The sequence below is a fragment of the Alosa alosa genome, chromosome 2, assembly GCF_017589495.1.
Source record: "Alosa alosa isolate M-15738 ecotype Scorff River chromosome 2, AALO_Geno_1.1, whole genome shotgun sequence".
NCBI lineage: Eukaryota > Metazoa > Chordata > Actinopteri > Clupeiformes > Clupeidae > Alosa > Alosa alosa.
The window spans coordinates 6,655,054-6,675,928 of NC_063190.1; the positions used below are offsets into that span (position 1 = coordinate 6,655,054).

The 20,875-nt window shown below is 38.9% G+C and overlaps 2 protein-coding genes and 1 long non-coding RNA gene across 4 annotated transcripts in view; 2 read left to right on the plus strand and 1 right to left on the minus strand.

The window, feature by feature from the left end:
* The window catches only part of tecta (tectorin alpha), a 35,961-nt gene extending 32,146 nt beyond the window's left edge, over window positions 1–3,815 (minus strand). Inside the window, exons 1-2 of the mRNA XM_048238168.1 lie at window positions 3,672–3,815; window positions 1,157–1,267 (exon numbers count right to left, since the gene is read on the minus strand). The gene's annotated coding sequence lies outside the window, so the exon portion shown is untranslated. The remainder of the gene's footprint in view (window positions 1–1,156; window positions 1,268–3,671) is intronic.
* Window positions 3,816–4,563: 748 nt separating this feature from the next.
* Window positions 4,564–7,006, plus strand: LOC125291279. The gene is made up of 4 exons (XR_007192959.1): window positions 4,564–4,934; window positions 5,458–5,582; window positions 5,754–6,113; window positions 6,459–7,006. It is a non-coding gene; the product is annotated as an uncharacterized LOC125291279 (long non-coding RNA).
* A 7,659-nt stretch (window positions 7,007–14,665) lies between these two features.
* On the plus strand, window positions 14,666–20,866 carry usf1l (upstream transcription factor 1, like). Of its 2 annotated transcripts, XM_048238118.1 has the most exons (11): window positions 14,666–14,761; window positions 15,592–15,743; window positions 16,053–16,102; window positions 16,343–16,458; window positions 17,517–17,642; window positions 18,100–18,247; window positions 18,327–18,381; window positions 18,694–18,752; window positions 18,844–18,938; window positions 19,152–19,280; window positions 19,532–20,866. In XM_048238118.1, the coding sequence occupies exons 2-11, from the start codon at window positions 15,736–15,738 to the stop codon at window positions 19,616–19,618; spliced, it is 873 nt and encodes a 290-aa protein (XP_048094075.1). In that variant the 5' UTR covers window positions 14,666–14,761; window positions 15,592–15,735; the 3' UTR covers window positions 19,619–20,866. The 2 variants fall into 2 exon arrangements, with proteins under 2 accessions (XP_048094075.1, XP_048094076.1); XM_048238119.1 differs by lacking the exon at window positions 15,592–15,743 and having other exon boundaries at window positions 14,675–14,761.
* Window positions 20,867–20,875: the final 9 nt, after the last annotated feature.

The window sequence follows — 20,875 nt, forward strand, 5'->3', positions numbered from 1 at the left end:
TGTCGTTTTGCAAAGGAACTGAACGTAAAACTTTCTCAACAAGTAACTTAGATGTGGGAGCAGAAGACAGAAGGCAACATGAAAATCAGTCTTAAGCAAATACAGAGTTTTGATTTTGTTCTTTAAGTTCCCCCAGCTTTACAGAGGAGCAGTCATATGAGAGGCATGGTAAGACAAGCATACAGAACAAAAAGATCTTGTAAAACTGGTAGGCTAGGTCCCTCTACATGCCTAAGAGTTGAGTAGCAGTAAACAGTTTTGTCCGAAACTGGCAAGCTAACCAGCCAACAACACAGCAGGTAATGATAATGCCTAACCAAACAGTTTGACTGCAGTACATAGCCCAGGCAAAGTAGCAATTTATGACTTTCAGCTTAGATCATTTCTATGAGGAATGTACTTTTCATGGGCACTTTCATTGTGTAAAGTTTCATTTTGATAGGAGTAAAATAGCCCCATTGGGGTGTATTGCTGCCTGGCCTTATTGGCACACATCTCGGATTGATGAGAATTTAACATATTTCCTCAACTAGGATTTCTTAGGACTTTTAGTATGGTGTTCTGGACACCTCATAGAAATGATCTATGCTGAAAAAAAAAATCTTTTACAATTAGTTCTATTTTTGGCTACAAAATGAGTTACTTTGCCTGGACTGTACAGTGCTGTACGGAATTTGGCTAATTCACAATAAGCTTAACTACTTTGCAAACTTCTGTACAGTACTTTGTGCACTCACAAGAGATGGAATGATAATGTCCATCCATTACAGAAATAAATTAAAATCAATGATGGGCCAAACACTTACTGCAGAAAATCCTATGACTCATAGTCACGACTTAAGAGAATCAGTAAAAGGTTGTTTTTTCTTTGATGGGGATGGTTTTTATTAAGAAGTACCTCCTCTGAGGCAATAATGAAGTAGAAAAAACTATGGGTATCACCATGAATAGAGTAATATGAGCAAACAATATGGGGCTCCAATCTCAAGTTACAACTTTACAAACACACAGTGAAGCCTATTCACCTAGAAGTGCTTTTATGAATTGGCTGTGGAGTCTAGTAGACTGGATGTGAAAGTAAACTCAAGTGCCAACGAGAGCAAACATCCCAAGACAATCTTCTGCCAGGGATGAAATAAAAAGCAGCTCAACTAACCTCCGGTTAGACAGGAAAGTCAATCAATCAGGATCCCAATCTTGACAATGAAGCCTGGTGAGTCTGTGGTGATGGGAAGGGGACTCACCAAACGCCCCATTCATCAAATGCCTGAACAAGGGGTGGGGGAAGAAGAAGGCATACAGAGAGATGTTAGAGAGAGTGACCACACACAGAGGCCATTCTACCACTGCATTGTGACATCACAAGACATGACAATAGCCCCCTTCTAAAGCATACTTAACAGACTCTGGTACAGCAGATTTCATCCAAATATCCAAAGGCTTGCATAACCAACTATTGGCCCAAATGGCTACTTGAAATCTTGCAAACCTATCTTGATTTCTAGTCACATGTTTACCAAAATGGGAAATTGTAGGTTATGCCCATTAGATATCCGAATAACCTTTAGATAATAGAGGTCGAGGACATTAAAGTGAGATTTACAGTTGATTGGGTCAAGGCTTATCACATTACTACACCCTTGTATTATATATGTATAATACATGTAATGTAGCTGCATGTCTGGTTTTTAAGCCAAAGACACATGTAACTACTCTGTTAGTAACTGTTCATTAGCTTCCTATCGCAGTTAAATCCCTCACTCTGCCCTATAGGACACTTACTGGATCTGCTACCTGCTATTTGAATTCTATGATCCAGCTCTTCATCCTCTCTCAGTCCTCTGATGAGCGTCTGCTGTGTCCACCATCTGTTCATGCTAAGAGGTCACAGTCAAGACTCTTTTTCTCATTCTTCATTGGTGGAATGAGTTAGGCTACCTAATGTTCTATGTTCTTGTGATAGTTTTGAGACTTTCAAGAAATGTTTGAAGACTTACCTGTTCACCTTACAAAGCTGTGGCTTTTTTCATATGAAAACTTTTCATTGTTGATATTTGATATTATTTATACTGATGTTATTATTATTACTGTTATTGTTAGTCTTAATGTAGGCTGTTCAACTTTATTTTAAAGTATTATTTTTTAACTAATAGGTGTCTGCCAAATACCACTAACATTAATAAACATTAATGTGTTGGTATGTATGTGATAGATAGACAGATAGATAGATAGATCACCAAAGACACAAGCATGCACACAAGTAAAGAAAATAATAACTTAGGATATTAAGTTTCTGACAGAAACTTTGTATGCAAATGGATGTAAACTGTGCATTGGCTCTCAGAATATTATTCTCCTCCTCATATGATTGTCAATGTCTTGTAGGCAGCAGCTGTCATTAAGGATGCCCAATATCAACTTTTGGGCTGTGTTTGTTTTTTTAGCCCTAAATGCCTCATAGATAGATGGATGGCTTGTTGCATTCTATTTGTCCGTTCAAGTCGTCCAACGAGCTGTTTTACAGCAAACGACACACGGACCTTTGCTTTCAGGCATTTAACACCTCAGTAATCATTAATCAATAACAGCCGTCTCTTACATCTATCCTCTGAAATGTACTCCGTCACCTACTATGTTTTGTGGACAAATTAAACCATGGCAGTTTTTTCCCCGGTGTCGTGTTTGATGGTTTGATACCCGACAAAACAGCTGCGCAGTGGTAAGTTTGAGAATTTAAAACTTGCTGCCATGACAACACGACTGTTTTGAACCTACCGCAAACCTCGGACGTAACCATGGCAACCTGCAGGTTAAACTCTAGTAGGCCCTGTTTTTGTTTAGTAGAAGGCCTGGGTAGTTTTCTGAAACGTGCCTTGGATAAGACATTGTTTCGTTTTGTTGCACTAAGCAACAGCGAATCACAGAAAAAACACCGTTACAGTGACAGATACCTCACAATGGCCTTGAGGTTCTGGAAAGCCTGCTAGTGGCATAAGACAATGGTTTAGAAGTTGTGAGAATTATCTGTCATAATAATGGAACATCGACACAATAACATTGTCCAGGAAACGTTCATCAACGAAGTACCACAATTAAGTTAGATGGATGATTACAAACAATAACGTTCCCTAAGCAACGGCTCGCATTGTGTAATAGCCCCGCATTCCTCAACATGAACTTACCGATTAGGTATTAGGTTCACGTTAGCTAACATAGTTCAAATATCACTGGTGATGGCTAAAAATAGGCAATGCACGACTGGCTTGTTTCCACAAATCAACAAAGAGATAGCTAGCTAACCACCACCACATTTATAGAGACAAACAGCAACCTACAAATGAGGACACATATTTAATAGCTGGCTAATTATTGTCCATGTATGTGGATCGTGTATACTGCCTTTCTTGTCCATATGTAATAGATCTTACAGTACACTATACTCTCTAGCTAGCTGGCTATATTTAGAAACCTGTTTTGACTAAGCTGACTAATGACTTGGAAAGCTAGCGAGCTAGCTATCGCTGGCTAACATAAGTCGACGTAGATGCTGGGGCAATCGATAGGAGAGTGTGAATGTCAACAGAATCAGAATCACAAAAACAAAATGTCCACATTTATTTTGACTGCCTGTCGTCACGCAATATTTTCCAAGAAAATCTATTGACACTCACGGTGCATTATTCCGAGAAATCCACCAACACAGCTCTCTTACCGTTGACTCCGACCATCGAGCGCAACTCTTAACTGTTACTGTATGTATTTGTTTTGCGATCTGTTGACACATTTAAGGGCTTCCTCGTGCAGGAAATGACGTACTACTTGTGAATTCAATTCAAAACATTGCTGGGCGAAGGACATTTTATTTCATACCTCGATTACAGATGACACATGATTATACCTTTACGCAGGTGCCATAAGACGCTAAAATAATGTATTTTTATGCATTTTGATCACCATCAAACGGCGAGAAACATGGCGTTGGAATGTTCTACATAACCTAATTGTTTCATTGTCGCTAATATTCCAATAAATAAAAAAATGACAAGCTGTACATACGGCTATTTATCTTTTTAACTTAGGCAAACAACAAACGTGTTGTTAATTAGGCCTAAAACGATGTCTATTCGGTTGGATCCTGGTCAACATTGCCCTCAAGTGGTCAAGCCTAAGATTAACTTCTACAATTTACTATCAACCAAAGATTCAAGAACAGAGCTCTAGAATCTTTGCTATCAACATTTTCCACAAGACCATCAAGAGATGTTGTTTCTGTCTGTTGTAAAATCACATAACCATAGAGACAGAATGTTATTTTTTACACACTCAATGGCGTTCTAATCACAACACTGTCCATAGTGATTACCAAAGATTCTAGAGCGGAGCTCTGTTCTAGAATCTTTGGTGATTACAATAGTCCATATGATTAGAACACAACACTGTAGTTTGTAGAGCCTTATAGATAGATATCTATATGGCTCTGGTTTGTAGGCCTAACGTTTGGAACTCTTTTGTAAGTGAGTTCTACACCGACTGCATTCTTGCATACTGTAGCCTATCTATTCTAATCAGAACAAAATGTCATGTCATAGTCTATTGTATTCAGTCAGGTTGTTGCATTGAATGTCATAACAGAGCATGCATACAGAAAAAAAAAAGAGAAACCGAGAGAAACCGATGTTACAGATCAATTGATATATAGGCTATTGATGATAAATGGTCTAATTAATCTGTTTCTCCATTGTACAATTAGATCTAACTCAAATTATTATCTTCCCAAAACATAATTTATTACAAATATTATTGCTGGTGTCTGCATTTCCTTGATCTGCGCTCTGTGGCAAAAGTAGTATCAGTACGCGCTTAAAGTGGCAGGGTTTTGGGTGCTCTCCTCCTCGGGAACGTAGAAGGGCACGGTTGTGCATCTTCAGATTACGGTAAGGTGCAAGAAATAGTTTTCTAATGGTGGACTATATAATGTAGCCTACTGTTTTGTAATGCTGTTTACAGTATTTTTATTGAATTCTCTGAATGAAACTGTAGCGTTCCGGTTATTCTATATTGCCCTTCACGTCGTGAACGGCTAGGCTAGGTTCTGTCTCCTTCTATCTTTCTGTCACGCTCATCAACTATTCAGCATGCCTTCGCTTCACGCACAGATGCCCTATTCGTTGATATTTTCCTCCTCGGGCAGCTTATCTCTCATCCCTTTACATTAACATAACCAAGGTATAATTTAAAAAGGACGAGGATGCTATAAGCATGGGAGATGACTCAGGTGGGTCCGTGTGCTTTCTGTTGTCCTCAGTTGCAGCCTAGGCCCAATCGTTTAGCTTAAGCATCCTTTTTTGAAGCCTAGGCTACAGTATTTTCCCGTGCAGCACTCAATATAATAATTCATTTTTGCGCGTAGCCATTTTCTGCTTAGCATGTATGTTTTTTTTTTTTTTTTTCATTCAGAGCATTCCACTTGTCTTTGCCTGCCTACCTGCCAAAGTGAACTACTCTTGCAGGAGTTCAAGACCTTGTGACCAAAGACGACGTTATGGATGCACGTCTAACTGCAATTGCCAGTCTCGTTTTAGGTAAGATATTCCCGTCAGCCCCAAGTTAGCCTGCCGTAAACTGTTCAATAACATATCTTTATTACAATACATACAAAAAGCTTTATTTGGACATATATCTCCAGCTTCTGAATGTTGTGATGCTTTTGTGCTGATGATTACAAGTAATGGTTTGTTTTTCCTGTGTCTTAGTCTTATCCACCTCAGTAACAGGGTTCTGGTTCACACCAAGGGGTCCTCAGATATACTCCTGTCTCACCTATACAGAGAAGAACCTTAGGGTGGACTGTGAATTCCCAGCCACTGATCAAATTCCAGGGCCTTACTGTGAGTTCAAGCAGGATGGAAAAATCATCGGAACAACATATCCCAATACTCCCTCATACCTCATTCCCACTCTTGAAGTCAGACGGCGCTCCAATGTCTCGCTGGTGTCCCCAACCATATGCCGCCTCACCTGGGCTCCCATGGCAGATGAAAGGTCCTACACTTACACTTGCAGGGTGTATCAAGGAAGTAGTTGGAAGGAGAACAGCATGGCGTTTCACCAAAGTAAGTAGGCCTATTGGATTAAGGACTTTCCTAACTATTGACCTATATGCCGCTGTTATGTACAATACTTACTCTGAGGTTTTCCAGATATACCCTCAGTATAGTTCTTTCAGTGGAAAAAATGAGTTAAGTAGTTTGGTCTAATACTTATACATGCCTTATACAAGGCCAGCCACTGCTCCAAATCAAGAAGGGCAGATTAATCTGATGATTATTTTCTGGATATATCGATTAGTTCTCTGGTCTATAAAATGTGTCAAAATAGTGTAACAAGTTGATCAGTGTTTCCCAAAGCCCAAGACGACATCCTCAAATGTTTTGTTTTGTTTTGTCCACACCCTAAAGCTTTTCAGTGTACTATCACAGAGGAATAAAGAAACCAGAAATACATCAACACAAGTTACAAGTCAGAAGTGTTACTAAGGAGGAACGTCATGGCATTCCATTCTTAACTGTGCTGTTTGCAACATAGCAATTCAAACATGTCAATCATTCAGACACGCATATGTGTGTGCAGTGTGTGTTAAGTGGATTATCCCAGTGAGCATCAGTGTGAGAGTTTATCCTTTTGTGTGGGGTGTGGGGAAAAGGCAATATGTGGGCATTTAAGTCTGGCCTTTCTAATGAAAACAATATTGTCACAATAAAGCAGTGTCTTTGCTTTGGTAAGACCAACAAGTATTCCACTCTGTGGCCCTTTCGTTGCAGTGATTTGCTTAAAACAACACTGTTTCAATACTGTCACAGTATTGCTTTAAGCACCACTGCAATGAAAGGGCTAGGGTCATACTATGTCACAAGAAATAAAAATATGTTTACCATAAAACAGTCAACAAGTAAAAAACAGTTATCGTTAAGCTTACACTAGCTGTGTTTGTTCAGTCACAGTGTTCTTTCTTTTGCAGGAAATGTTCTTGTCTGCTCGGCTATAAGCATAATATTCCACACTGGGACATGGCTTCTTGGGATTGTGATATCACTTCCTGTTTCTTTGGGGTTTCTGACTGTATGGTGAACTGAGAAGTGGGTCCAAGTGATTTTGAAGACCATCTTATCGCATTTATTTTCTTTAATTTGTTTAGTGATTACAACACTCTCCTATAGGCACATGATTAAGCATTGCACAATTGAATCATGCATCCATTCCACCAGACTCTCCCCGTTTTCAAAGTAATATAGAACATGGGGTCAGCGAAGATGACTTATTTGATTTTAATATGATCACTAGCATGACCACGGTTAGAGTGTAACTCATCAGATTAGGTTGTGTTTTTAGAGATTGTAGGCATGGTGCTATTTTTGACTGGAGCATACAGATGGTCCAATGTTGTATGAGCACGCACACATACTCCCCTGAGCGTTCAAGAGTGCTTACTTGTTTGCATCATTAGTTTGTATTTTGCCATGCAGTACTGGAGCCTGTTTATGTATTAACATAACTCAGCTCTGTTGTATGTGACATTCAGCCTCCAAGTTGTATCCTACGCCTATAACATAGCATCATAAACTAATCAGGAGATACTACTAAATGAGTCTTTTCAGAGGAGACACATAATATTGTCACTCAATATTGTCAAAACACAGTGTCAAATAATGTTCCATAAAGTTGTGCACACAATACATGTATACAGTATTTGACCTGTGCACATATAATCACATGGTATCATCAGTATTAATCAGTAGTTTGTAAGTCGTTTGGCATCAGCCCATTCTCCAAACTCTGATTTTGGAATCAGCATTGTTATGTAATAATTCACCTCTAATTGCAGGTGGGTATCACACTGTAATGTTAGCTTTTATCACAGTTCATCATTTGTTTCACGCTTTCCTTTGGACCGCAGCCTTACGCACCATGTATTTCTCTTTAGTAGACCTCGCTCTACACTCAAACTTTTGTACTTTTTTGAGGGTTCTTTACAGCAAATATTTATATGTGATTTACAATTATTTACTGTAATTGTTTTCATAGTTGCACTGCATATACAATGATACCAGAACATTATATGGTAAATTATGATAATCATCAGCATCATTTCTGTATGCATTTTTTGTATTTTTTAACAGTCAAATGATATCGTTAACAGACTGGCCTAGAGCCTTGATTGATTGGTAGTACTGCGACAGTGGTTCGATACAAGGAAATTGAAGGAACGTATTTTGCGGCCTCCTGCCAATAGGTTTTAATGGCTGTTCCCATTACTCTCACGCCTACTAAGCTTTTGCTTGGAACATTTTGTAGTGCATCTCTGAAAACAAACCAGCTAATGGGTGCTGTATTATTCTTTGATTTGATCTTAATTTTTTGCCTCAGAGCATGTCAGCATGAGGACAAACCTGGCTGAAGGGCATCGCCCGATAGATTGTGTTTCTCTATGTACTGTAATGTAAACACATACGATGCAATGCTGAAATGAAATATCAGGATGACCCAGACTGGTCAAGGGCGGTGTAAGCAGAGAGGGAGAAATGAAGTTTGTTTCAGCTTCAGCTTAAAGTGTGTTTCCGCTTCAGTGGGTAGGGTGCTCTATGTTCTCTGCAAAAATCTTAAGAAATTTGAGACACGTTGAGGCTTCATGTAAAAACTTTGAAGGACTCTCATGCTCTCATCTGCCAGGGAACGTATATGTTGTTCCTCACTGTGCCACCACCTTTGCTTCAGCTGTGCTTCTAATTGTGTTTAATGCCAAGCTGGTTCATGGATAAATGGAAACCACTGCTTCTTTCATTCCAATGCCAAAATGTCTTGCAACCCACTGCTTTGCTTACCAAGCACTTATACAAGGATAAATAATGCATGGCTTCCACACTTTGTGCCTTTTATTATATTGCACTAGATTTCTTTCTTGGCAATGCATCAACAATCATTATAATCAAGACAATAATTAGCATCTGCAACACACAGACGCATATCTCTCTCTCTCTCTCTCTCCCTCCGTCTGGCTGTCACTGCACTTAATGCAAGGATCAATGTAGAAAAATGGCAAAAGATAGAAATAAAGATGTTATGACTGGTATGCCTCTCTGGTTCTCTTGTCAGTTGCCCCTCTTAAGTTAAAAAAAACATTGCACAATACAAATCACACTTTTTATTTTCATATGAAATGGCGTCTTGTCAACGAGTTCTGGCATGAATGCCTTGAGGCATTCCTAGTCTTTTAACAGTTCTGTGGTTAAGAGTTGAGCAAATGTGCCAAAATATGATATTACTAAGATATTTGTAACCCTAGCCAGGTGACATGCCATGCTTGAGCTAAAGGTATTAAAAGCATGTCATTTCCAACTTATGCTACTTTAAAAAGTTGGGAGAATGTCAAATGAGAAACAACTTATTTTACCTGTTGCACTAGCCTACTACACCAAGTTTATGCACCGAGCATGCACATCTGTGACTGAGGAGAGGAAGTTTAAACAAAACAGAAAGATTCAAAATGTGTTTTATAGCCTTTAATAAATAATTGATAATAGGCTTTATTGTCATTGTTTATTGACAAAACTAGATAACGGTAGAACTGCCAGTGTTGTGGACTGATTTGAAAGCAGGTATGGGCAAATAGAAATTATAACATGACACAGCTTGTTCAGAGGGCGTCTCTCTCGCAGGCGCGCTCTCTCAGCGGAACATAACGATCACTCTCCTCCTAGCAGCAAACAGATTTAAACGGCTCTTGCAAGCTCCAATTTATTATACCAAAGGTAAGAATTATAACTGTACTCTGCATGCGCTAGCCTGAATGTAATGGTATTAAAGATATATATATATATATATATATATATATATATATATATATATATATATATATATATATATATATATATATATATATGCTGAATGCGCTTGACCTTTCTTTCACCTGGCAACTTCAGTTTTTGACTGTCAATCAATGTCAAGTTGAAATATTGACCATTTCCCCTGTACTTAATGGCATCTAGAGCTGGATAAACCTTACAAATACAAAACAAAACTCTCATATCCACAGACACTCAGATGGTCGTCAATCAGGAATCCAGACATGTCTTGACTTGCTCACTGGAGAGATAAACTATAGGCTGCATTAGAATGACACGTTTTAGGCTACATTTTAGAGAAATTCTATGATAGGTTTGTGAGTTTTGTGAAGTATGATTAGCCTAAGTTGAAATGCTATCTATCTGAGGCTATCAAAACAGTGACCACACCCTCTTCAGGTCACCTCACTGCTTTTCTGGTCTTTATATGGAAATTCAGCTGCAAGAAACTCCAGACAAAGATAGGAGGAAGTGAATGAAAGGTTTTTCATTTGTTCCTCATAACAATCGCCAATTTGACAGCAGAAATCCAGCCTATATACTGTAGTATTTATTATGCACCATTAGCCTTTCAGATTTTATTGTTTATGTGAAACCATAGCCTACAACATAGACTGCCTAATGTGTTAATTAAACTTATCTCCCAACGCTTTTCTTTAGCTTGTGAGAGTTTGGAAAATGTACATCATTGCCACATTCTGTCTGTTGGGTAAGATAACCTTGTGTTTTTCTTGGAAATGTACTAAAGTGCTCATGCAGTAGTCAAGATAACTAAGTCAAGGAAGAAAAAAAAAAAAAAAAGGACAACAACCAATGGACATGCATGCTTGATCAGAAAAAATACAAATAAATATATCCTTTAGTTGAAAGCAGTAGTCCTTTTGTTGCCTCACAGGTCTAGCCACAGCCCAAACAGTTACAGACATCACTTCCTGCATCACGAAAGAAAATAACCTGAGGATGGAGTGCAACTTCAACCCAGTAGAGACACCATCACCCACATGCAAGTTCACACAAGGGGACAAGATTGTGGCCTCCACTTATGAGAAGCAAGATCCCACGTACAAAAACCGTGCTAATATCACCATGATGGACAAGGTCTGTGAGATGTCTCTTACAGGACTGCCTGACAACCCCCAGGAGTTCAAATGTACCATCAAACAAACAGTGGAATCCTCTAAAGTAGCTACTGTCGACAAGAGTAAGCCATTTCTGTCCTTTTGTTTACACAAATAATGGAATAGAAACCTTAATTGCCACACAATAATATTGGAGATATAATGCCAATAGGTTATTTAGACACAAATAACCCAAGTAATCCAACACAGTATCCTAGCCTATGTAATGAAAGCATATTGTGACACTTTTCCTATACTATTTTTCATCTCCACAGAGACCACAGCAAAATGCTCTGGGATAAGTGTCCTGCTGCAAGAAGGCACAGGGCTGTTTCTTGTTCTTATGACACTGCCCTTGTTGTTGTCTGAACTCATTTGAGTATTTCAAGTATTATGTAAAATGAGCCTTACATATTTTGCCATCTGTTTGCATGCAGTAAATTATATTGATGCCACATAGGCTGCTTCAGGTCTTCACAGTGTCATTTTAAATCATTATGGCAATGCTTTCATAGACTAGTTATTTGGATATCACCATATAGCTTCACACATCCGTTAAAAAAAAAACATGGATGCAGGAATCATACCATTTTAATACCTGTGGTGATTATGGAGAATGATGTAAATGTATGGTGAGGTATTTAAACCAATCAAAATAAAACTGCTAAATCTTAATATTTCTTTTTTTTTTATTATTATTAATTATGTTTCATGTGAAGATGTTTAGCCTATAGGATTGTGTTTTATGCTGAGGTTTAAATCTATAGAACTCCTCATAAATTCATGCTGAAGTATTAATATACAAGACCACTCATGGTGTTTAATTTAACGGTTTAATAAATGCTAAGTAAACTACACAAACCAATGTTTAAAGATTCTATAAAACTGAAGATTATGTTTTTGGAAGGCCCATTTGACCTTCAGGAATAATGTTAGTGAAAATCTTACTGCTGACAAAACCTAACTAGACCCTAAAAGCAATGTTTATCTTGTTCCATCTGTACGTGCTGTCCACCATTTACCATAAAGATTTATTATGCATTAGAGACTGACATAAACACTAACTCCATCACCATGCAAAATGTTCTAGTGTTGTCACTTCCCATGCTAAATTGTCACGCAACACACTGACCTGCTTATAGCCTACAATAATTCTGATTACAACAAACACATAGTGAGGGAATGGTCTACTACAGTGTTTCCCAACCTTTTTTCCACAAGTCTAAGACAAGCCATGGCCCCCTACCCAAACTCATACCCGCATACACACACAAAAAGAATAAAGTGATTAATTACAAACTTGTAAGTTCAGAGGTAAAAAATGTTTTATTGTGAGAGAGAGTGGAGGGTGTTTTGAAATGCGAACAAGGTTGGTTAGCAAGTAAAGCAATGTTTTGTTATATGGAGATAATTTAATTTGGTTTTGGTAGAGCGAGGGTGTCGGTCCGACGGCCGTCGGATGTCCGGAACTCCTGCTTTATTTCATTATTTTGCTTGGCACAGTGGTGAGTGCAGTGGCGGGAGTGAGAGGAAGCATCAGGACAGTCAGCTACTGCTTGTTTGTTTCCGATGTTGCACCTGAATCAACACGTTACGATAAAGAAGGATTTACATTTTATGAATTGCTCTTGAAGTTAAGACTGATATAATTAAACACAGTATCTCATATCCAATGAAATTGACAAAACTGATAAAGGAATCAATGGGGAGGTATATGACAAGATTAATATGTTTTGTAAATCCAGGGAACAACAGGATCAGGCTCTGTAGTGACAAGTGAAAAGAATATAAAAATAAGAGGTGGAATGTGTGGAACCTGGTTCAAGAAGTCATTACAGGAGTTTCCATAGCAATTACAGAGGATGGATGTAATAAAATATGATATGGAAGGGGGGACACTTGTGAATGCTATTCGCTTTAACACCACCATCAAAGATGGAAAGAAGTACCACAAAGACTGCCCTGTTGTTCTTTGATGAAAAAATATCTAAAAGGGTTAGGATTGGTTATGTTAATCACCCAGTCAGGCCAAATATCCCAGCCCCACTGAGGTGTTTAAGATGCCAAGGATTGAGGCATAGCCACAGTGTGTAAAGGAGAGAGGAGTTGTTGTCGTGGTGGGGATCACGAATATGGGCAGTGTGGAAATGGAGTTAAACCAAAGTGCTGCAATTGTACTTTAAAGTCTGTATCATGGGCAGATTATGAACTTTCGGGCCCCTGGGCCTAGATGTATTAAGGGCCCCCCACTAATTGTTATATATGTGGGAGGGGGGTTTGGGGGTCCTCCCGCAGAAAAAAAAAAATTAGTTTGATGTGATTTCCTGTATTCTGGTGCATTTTGGGGATGGCCAATACTAAATTCAATCAGATTCATAGCCTACATCCTGATTTGTTGATACTGAGGCAAAGGCTTGGGCTTCAGGGCCCCCTGACCCCTTGGGCCCCTGGGCCTGGGCACGGTAAGCCTGTGCAGTAATCCATCCCTGGTCTGTATGCACCCCTCCACAATATGGCTGTATTTCCTGAGACTGTTGCTGCATTACAGTCTTTAGGTGGTTAATGTTTCTCATAACATGAATCGACTCTCAACTTTTTAATTGGTGTAAGCCTTGTTGTCTGAACTCATTTGAGTATTTCAAGTATTTTGCATGCAGTAAATTATACTGATGCCACAGGCTGCTTCAGGTCTTCACACAGTGTTGTTGGAAACAATTATGGCAATGCTTTCATATAGGCTAGTTATTTGGATACCACAATAGTTTTACACATCTGTTAAGAAAAAAAAACATGTATGCAGAAATTTACATAACAAAACATACATTTTTAATACTTGCGGTGAATATTGGGAATTATATAAATGTATGGCGAGGTATTTAAACCCAACAAAATAGAACTGCATCTCTCTTTTTTTAAATTAAAGGCCTTCCCAACTGTTTAGGCCACCCGCACCTGTTTATGTTTTATGTGAAGACGTTTAGCCTATAGGATTATGTTTTATGCTGAGGTTTAATAAATGTATAGAACTCCACATAAATTCATCCGTCAAGTATTGATATACAAGGCCACTAATAGTGTCTTTGAGCAAGGCACCTAACCCCTCACTGCTCCCCGAGCGCCGCTGTTGAAGCAGGCAGCTCACTGCGCCGGGATAAGTGTGTGCTTCACCTCACTGTGTGTTCACTGTGTGCTGTTTGTGTTTCACTAATTCACCGATTGGGTTAAATGCAGAGACCAAATTTCCCTCACAGGATCAAAAAAGTATATATACTTATACTTAATGTAAAGGTTTAATAAATGCTAACTAAACTACACAAACAATGTTTAAGATTCTATAAAACTGAAGTTAATGTTTTGGTAGGCCCATTTGACCTTCATATGTGAAAATCTTTATCTTGTTCCATTATTTACCTGTCTTGCACATATTATTCCTATGCATTAGATACTGACACACACTCCATCATCATACAAAATGTTATAGTCTCCTCTTCCCGCAAATTTAGCGTGATCTCTGTGTGAAAAGGCCTAGTGTTGTCACCTCCCATGCAAATTGTCCCAAGTACACTACTGACCTGTGAGGGGGATGGTCTGCATGTTATGGTCTAGATACACATTTCATTTATCCGGTAGGGGGCGGTAATGCGCCATAATAGGTCTAAATCTACCAAAACAAAGTTACAAGAGGAAGAGAGGCGCTCTTGCGCAGAAGACGTAAGGGATGAATACATTTTGACCATCTTTTAAGTAAGTCTGTTTTTTCATTCACAGAAAACATCTATGAATGTATGCACATTATTCCTGTAAAAAAACACACATCATTTGTGCCATTTTTTTCTTGTTTTGGTTGCAGTAATTTGAGTATAAACCTTAGTTGATTAAATAGCTAATCTGGGATAGCTAGCACAGGCTAACGTTATGTTTGTCTGTTTTGTAGCTGCTTTGTAACTGTGGTCAAATCCTTGCTTTGTTCGTAAATTGCGATGCTATTCTATTTATAAAACAGACTAAGATCTGTTTTCAAATTTCAGTTCAGCTACCTGTGCATCACTGTGAGTATTTGTAAACGTTATGATAAGTGGTGCTTAGTATCTCTTGTAGCGTTAACCAAAACAACTATTTTGGCTACTTAGCAAGCAAGTTAACGTGAGCCAATATTAGGATACAGTTGACGTTAACGTTACTTGGGTAGAACAGACTGCGACCCAAAACAATCGAGTATCAACCAGCTAATTTTATCATCGTGTAGTGACCTGAAAATATTTTAAAAATATTGCCGCCATCCTGTCATAAAGCTAGATAATCTAGGATGATTCAGACAAAGACGTCAGTTGTTTTGCTGCACGGTAACCGAACCGAACGCCTGTTTGTTATCGGTTGGTGTTAGGTTTATTTCCTTTCCCCCCCGCAAAAAAAATAACAGTATGATAACTTGGTTATAATGTGTCAGAATCGAACGAAGAGTAGAATTACGCTAGCTTAACTTGAAATACGAAATGTTGAACAGAACTGTGATCTTGCTGTTTCTACTTTATACCACTATAAGTCAGTCGTCCCTCTGTCTCTTGCTGTTTTAGGCACTTGATCAGATCGATCTGTCTGGACCTAGGCGGGGCATGTAAAGTTTGTTGCAAGTATTGTTCAGTTTAAACAATACAGATCAGAACAGGTCCTGATCTGTTCCTCAGTCGTCTGCTATCTGGGGTTTACCCCTACTGGAGATGAAAGGGTGAGATGCATGCATGCATGCCCCTTACTTTATGATAATATATCCTTGGGATACAATACATATATAATATCTGCTAGGTAAAATCAGTAATAGCGCTGATGTAAAACGTAGGCTATATTCTAACTGACATTTTACAAAATCCAGATAAAGTCATTGATTAGTTACCATGTAAAGCGTAGGTGAGCACCCTTTTGCAAAGGCAGCGACAAATGTGTGCATCCCTTTTGATTCTTTTATTACACTGAAGAAATTAATATTCACACATTTAGGCCACATTTGAAATTAACTGGTCTCTTTATCATTGAACAGACAGCAAAAGAGTCCAGACACAGACGGGGATGTTTCAGTGATGGAGGAAGGTTTGATACATTTATAATTTCTGCTTGATTGTACAGTTTATTTAGTTTGTTATGTTTAGCCATTTGGCTTATCAGAATAGTCAGTCATATTGTCTTGACTGGTTGTGTACAGCACAGAAATACATCTGGCAAATGTTTGAGGTTGTATAAGCAACCGTTTATTTATTTATCTTACATCCCTGGCATCTAATCTAATCTAACTTTACATGGCTTGTGATACTTGTTCTGTTTTCCTTAAAGGTGCTGTTGCCACCGCAGACGATTCAACTGCCATCACCACCATCCAATCAGCAGCCACATTTTCCACAGACCAGCCAATCAAGTACCTTTTCAAAACCGAGGGAGCAGGAGGGCAGGTAAGAGACATTCCTCTCTTCATGCACCTGAAGACAAGGGAAGATTGAAACGCTCCCTTTCTTTACGATGTCGATGAATTTTGATGATAATTGTCGTCACGGTAAAAGTCGTGATTGTCGTGATGGTAAAAGTCGCTTTGGATAAAAAAAAAAGGCATCTAATAAATTAATAAATGTAAATGTAAACCAGGCATGGTTAATGTAATACTATGGGGTCTGGGAACTACATGTATTATATAGATATACTTTACTTTATTTCTGCATTGTTGCACTGTTGACTTACTCATTTGCACTATCACCATGACCACTATCACCATTGCACTACCACCATGACACTCATTCACACAGAGCACCTTAGAGCACCTTACCATACCTTACTATGCACAGAGAATCACAGGCTCAGTCCCTGCCTCAGTCATTGCAAGCGCCTCTGATTTATTAATCACCACTATGTGGATACTGTTTTTAGAATTGATTTAGATTAAGTGTTAGTTAGTATAATTTGTATTTTTGTAATTTGTATTTTAGTATATTTTTATATATTGTATTAAGTGTTAGTATAATTTGTATTTTAGTATATTTAGCATATTCTTTATCTTCTACTGCCCTTACTGCTTAGTTGTGTTTTATATTATATACTTTAATTACTCTTTCTGCTGTTAAAGAATGTGTTTGTGTTGTATGTATGCTGCTGAGACCTTGAATTTCCCCTGGGGATCAATAAAGTATCTATCTATCTATCTATCTATCTATCTATCTATCTATGTTCATTTTCTCGTATTTGAAACGTGGTTTACGAATGCCCAGAGCCGTTGGGCGCTACGAATGTCTATCAAATGTGTCTGTACGTAGCTCATAACCGCTTCCGTGTGTCGTCATCGTCTTGCTGTCCCCCCTCCTTTCTGTGATTGGTTCCTTCATTGAGGTGGAAACGAAGTCCATGGAATCCAGGCTGCCTAGCAGCATGAATAAAATCGCGCGCGAGGCTAGCTCAAACTCTAGTTTGGTTGAAATTCTGCATAAGTCTGTTAAGGTTGACCCTTTGTTTGATGTTGTAGGTGACTTATCGGGTGATTCATGTAGCTGATGGCCAAGTGGACGGCCAGGCGGATGGAGCAGGGGCGGTTAGTGTGGTCACTGGGTTCCCTACAGCAACACAAGCTGTAACGCCTGCGGTTACACAGGTAGGTAATGGCACATGCATAAACACACAAATGTTCTCTGACAGCACCCTCCACCACATTTTCAGAACGATGAACTTCAACGTTTTTTATAGAAAATAGCCGCCGTCAGCAAAAAAAAGGCAATTGGTGGAGGCCTTTATGGTTGTTTTGTTGGTACAGTAGATTTGTAGACCATAGTGGTGACATGACGTGATGCATCATGTACGCTGAACACAGACTTCTGTAAATGTCCATAATATTTTTACAATTTGCACACACAGAATTTGTTTTATATGTAGTCAAATCTACCTGTCTTTAATATGTGTGAGAATGGAATGTGTATAATGTATAATGCCTCTGTAAAGGCAGGCTTGAAATTGTGTAGGCCTTGTAGCATTTGATAACCTCCATCACTTGATTGATACCCCTGGCAATACGTGTGATGCTTAATCTTGTATCGTACTTCCATTTTGTTTAGGCTGTATTGGCGCAAGCCGAAGGTCTGGATGGAGAGGCTTCTGAAACACATTACTACTACCCAGCCACCATCTCCAACACCCCGACGGCCACCATGGTAACCAACGTCCAAGCCCCGGATTCATTACTCGCTCAGAATACACCCACAGGTGAGCAACAGCTGTATTTCTATTGCGAACGTAGAAGGCAGTGTTTGTTTTGCTATGTCACCACTCCTCTCTCATCTAGGTCAACTGTATGTGATGATGTCACCGCAAGATGTTTTGAGCACGACCACTCAAAGGTGTGTTCCCATTTTCAGTGTGAGGTTCAGTGATAGTAAAGTTGATGTTTAAGAAACTCAAATGCTCTTAGGATGGCTTACCGATTACACTAAGAGAAGTTAAGAGCAAATGAATGAGAGCTTACAGTCTGCAAACCTTTGTACATTTTTCAAAGTGGAAAAAAGAAACGTATCAAATAAAAGTCAGTTTTAAATGGAGCAAAACAGAATGAAGAGAAATTAGTTATCCTTTCACAATTTCTCTCACATATGCCATCACACAGGCTTATTTGGCCTAAACACAACCACTTCCCTTTTCTTCCTTACCTACAGTAAAGCCGAGGCTCCACGTACTTCGAGAGATGACAAGAGACGAGCCCAGCATAATGAAGGTGAGTCTGCGTGTTCATGGATTTCTGTTGCGGATCAGCATTTTGTCACTGATGTCGGCTTTGACACGTGGCTCCTTCTTTTGTTCATCAGTGGAACGTAGGCGTCGAGATAAAATCAACAACTGGATTGTTCAGCTGTCCAAAACCATCCCAGACTGTACAGTAGACTCAACCAAGAATGGCCAGGTGTGTATTGTTTAATGTTATGGCCATTGAGTGTCTCAATTTCCAGTGTATAACTGGGTGAGGTTCATTTTTGCGAAAAACTGTTATTTCAAAAACAGTTGGCTTGATCAGTGGGTTGCCTTTTTGTGCAACTGAGATGATGCGGCATGGTGTACTTCATGGATATAAGTGTCATTGGGTTGTGCCTGTGTGCTTGATTTGTTCTGCACACAGAGCAAAGGGGGGATTCTGTCCAAAGCGTGTGACTACATCCAGGAACTCCGGCAGAGCAATGCCAGGTTAGGAGAGGATATGGACTCCCTGGACCGACTGAGGATGGACAACCAGCTCCTCAGACAAGAGGTGAGAAAAGCTCAGAGCTATATGTCTCAAAGACATTTCATGATTACAAACGTATGAATAGACCCGTGTACTTCTTTGTTCATTTCACCCCCTACTTCTGAAGCATCTGAATCAAACGCCACACATAGTGTTTGTGACTGCTGATTTTAAGATCACCTTAAGATAACCCTAATGGGACCTAATGTTGAGGGCAGAATCAAAGCACCGACAAACGTTTTCCTTTGTCTTGTCTCCTTTGTGCGGCATCTCAGGTGGAGGAGTGGAAATCGAAAAATCAGATTCTCAGAGGGCAGCTACGGCAGCATGGTATCGTGGCAGCGAGCGTGGAGCCCCAGTGAGGAGAGCCAGAAAGAGAGCTGAGATCCCCCCCCCCATTTCTCCTGTTTTTAATCCAATGTTGACCCTTTTACACCCGGTATTAAAATTGGCTTCATTGAACAAGAACAAATATTCATGGCCACAACCCATCCAAGTTTTCATTAATCCTCAAAACCGCCTCAAAACTGCCTGTAGAGGTAGATGATGCTAGGGCATCCATGATTCAGCAAGGCTTAGACAGCAAAAGGAGTATGTTCAGTTTCTTCGTAGTCTCTGAGCAAAAATGACACTTGGACTTGCATTACAGACAGAGTAGTTTGTACAAGAGAAAACATAACAGTAGGTAAAAGTAATATGGCCATTTGTGTGAATTTGTTTATGGTCTTGGCCACTTTTTTCCTTTTATAGAACAGACAAATAATTAAAGCGGGTGAATGCAAGTTCGCTTGGGCAGATACTGATACACATGTATGTAGCCAACACCTTGTTTAGACATAAAGTCCTTCATATACATTCACTTCCCCGTGTTATCTAATTCAACAAGAAAGAGGTGTCCCACATTGACACTAGATATATGCTTATGGTGGTGATTTGACAATCCAATAATAGTCTGTTTATATATTTGTTTTGACAATGTTTTTTTTTTTTTTTTAATACCAAGTGTAAAAGTGGTTTTACTTAGAATGAGATTTAATTTCTGATCTGGAATGCACTAGACTTGCGTCCAAGTTTTTGCTCTGTGATGTATAAACATATGATTTTAGACCTGGGAAGATCACTAGGCCCTTGAAGACCCCAACATTTGTGTGCAAATCTGGCTCATGGAAAGATAAAGTTCATTTTTAAAAACTATCACTGGCCATAGAAAACAAATGCCACATCTAAACTTTTATCAGTGTCTAGTAACAAATGCATCAATTATGAACATTTATTACTGTGTCATTTTGTACACTCTGTTGCCTTTCTACATGACATTTAAGCTTAATTAATGTTTTTGACAATTGACTATTATTTACACCAGAACATGTTACATGTCTGTCTAAGCTGTCAATAAAATGTTCATCATGTAATTTAGGCACTATTTGTAGAATAATTTGATGATGACCATGGAAACATGTCCTGTATGCCAAATCCGTAGCCTGTAATGTTCTGTTTTAGTTTACATCCATGTACATACTATCATTACATGTTCTGTTTTGTCTTTTAATTCTGTAGTCGTTTAGGCAAATGCATAAGTTTTACATTTGTATTAAAACACTGCAAAATGCGTTGAAATT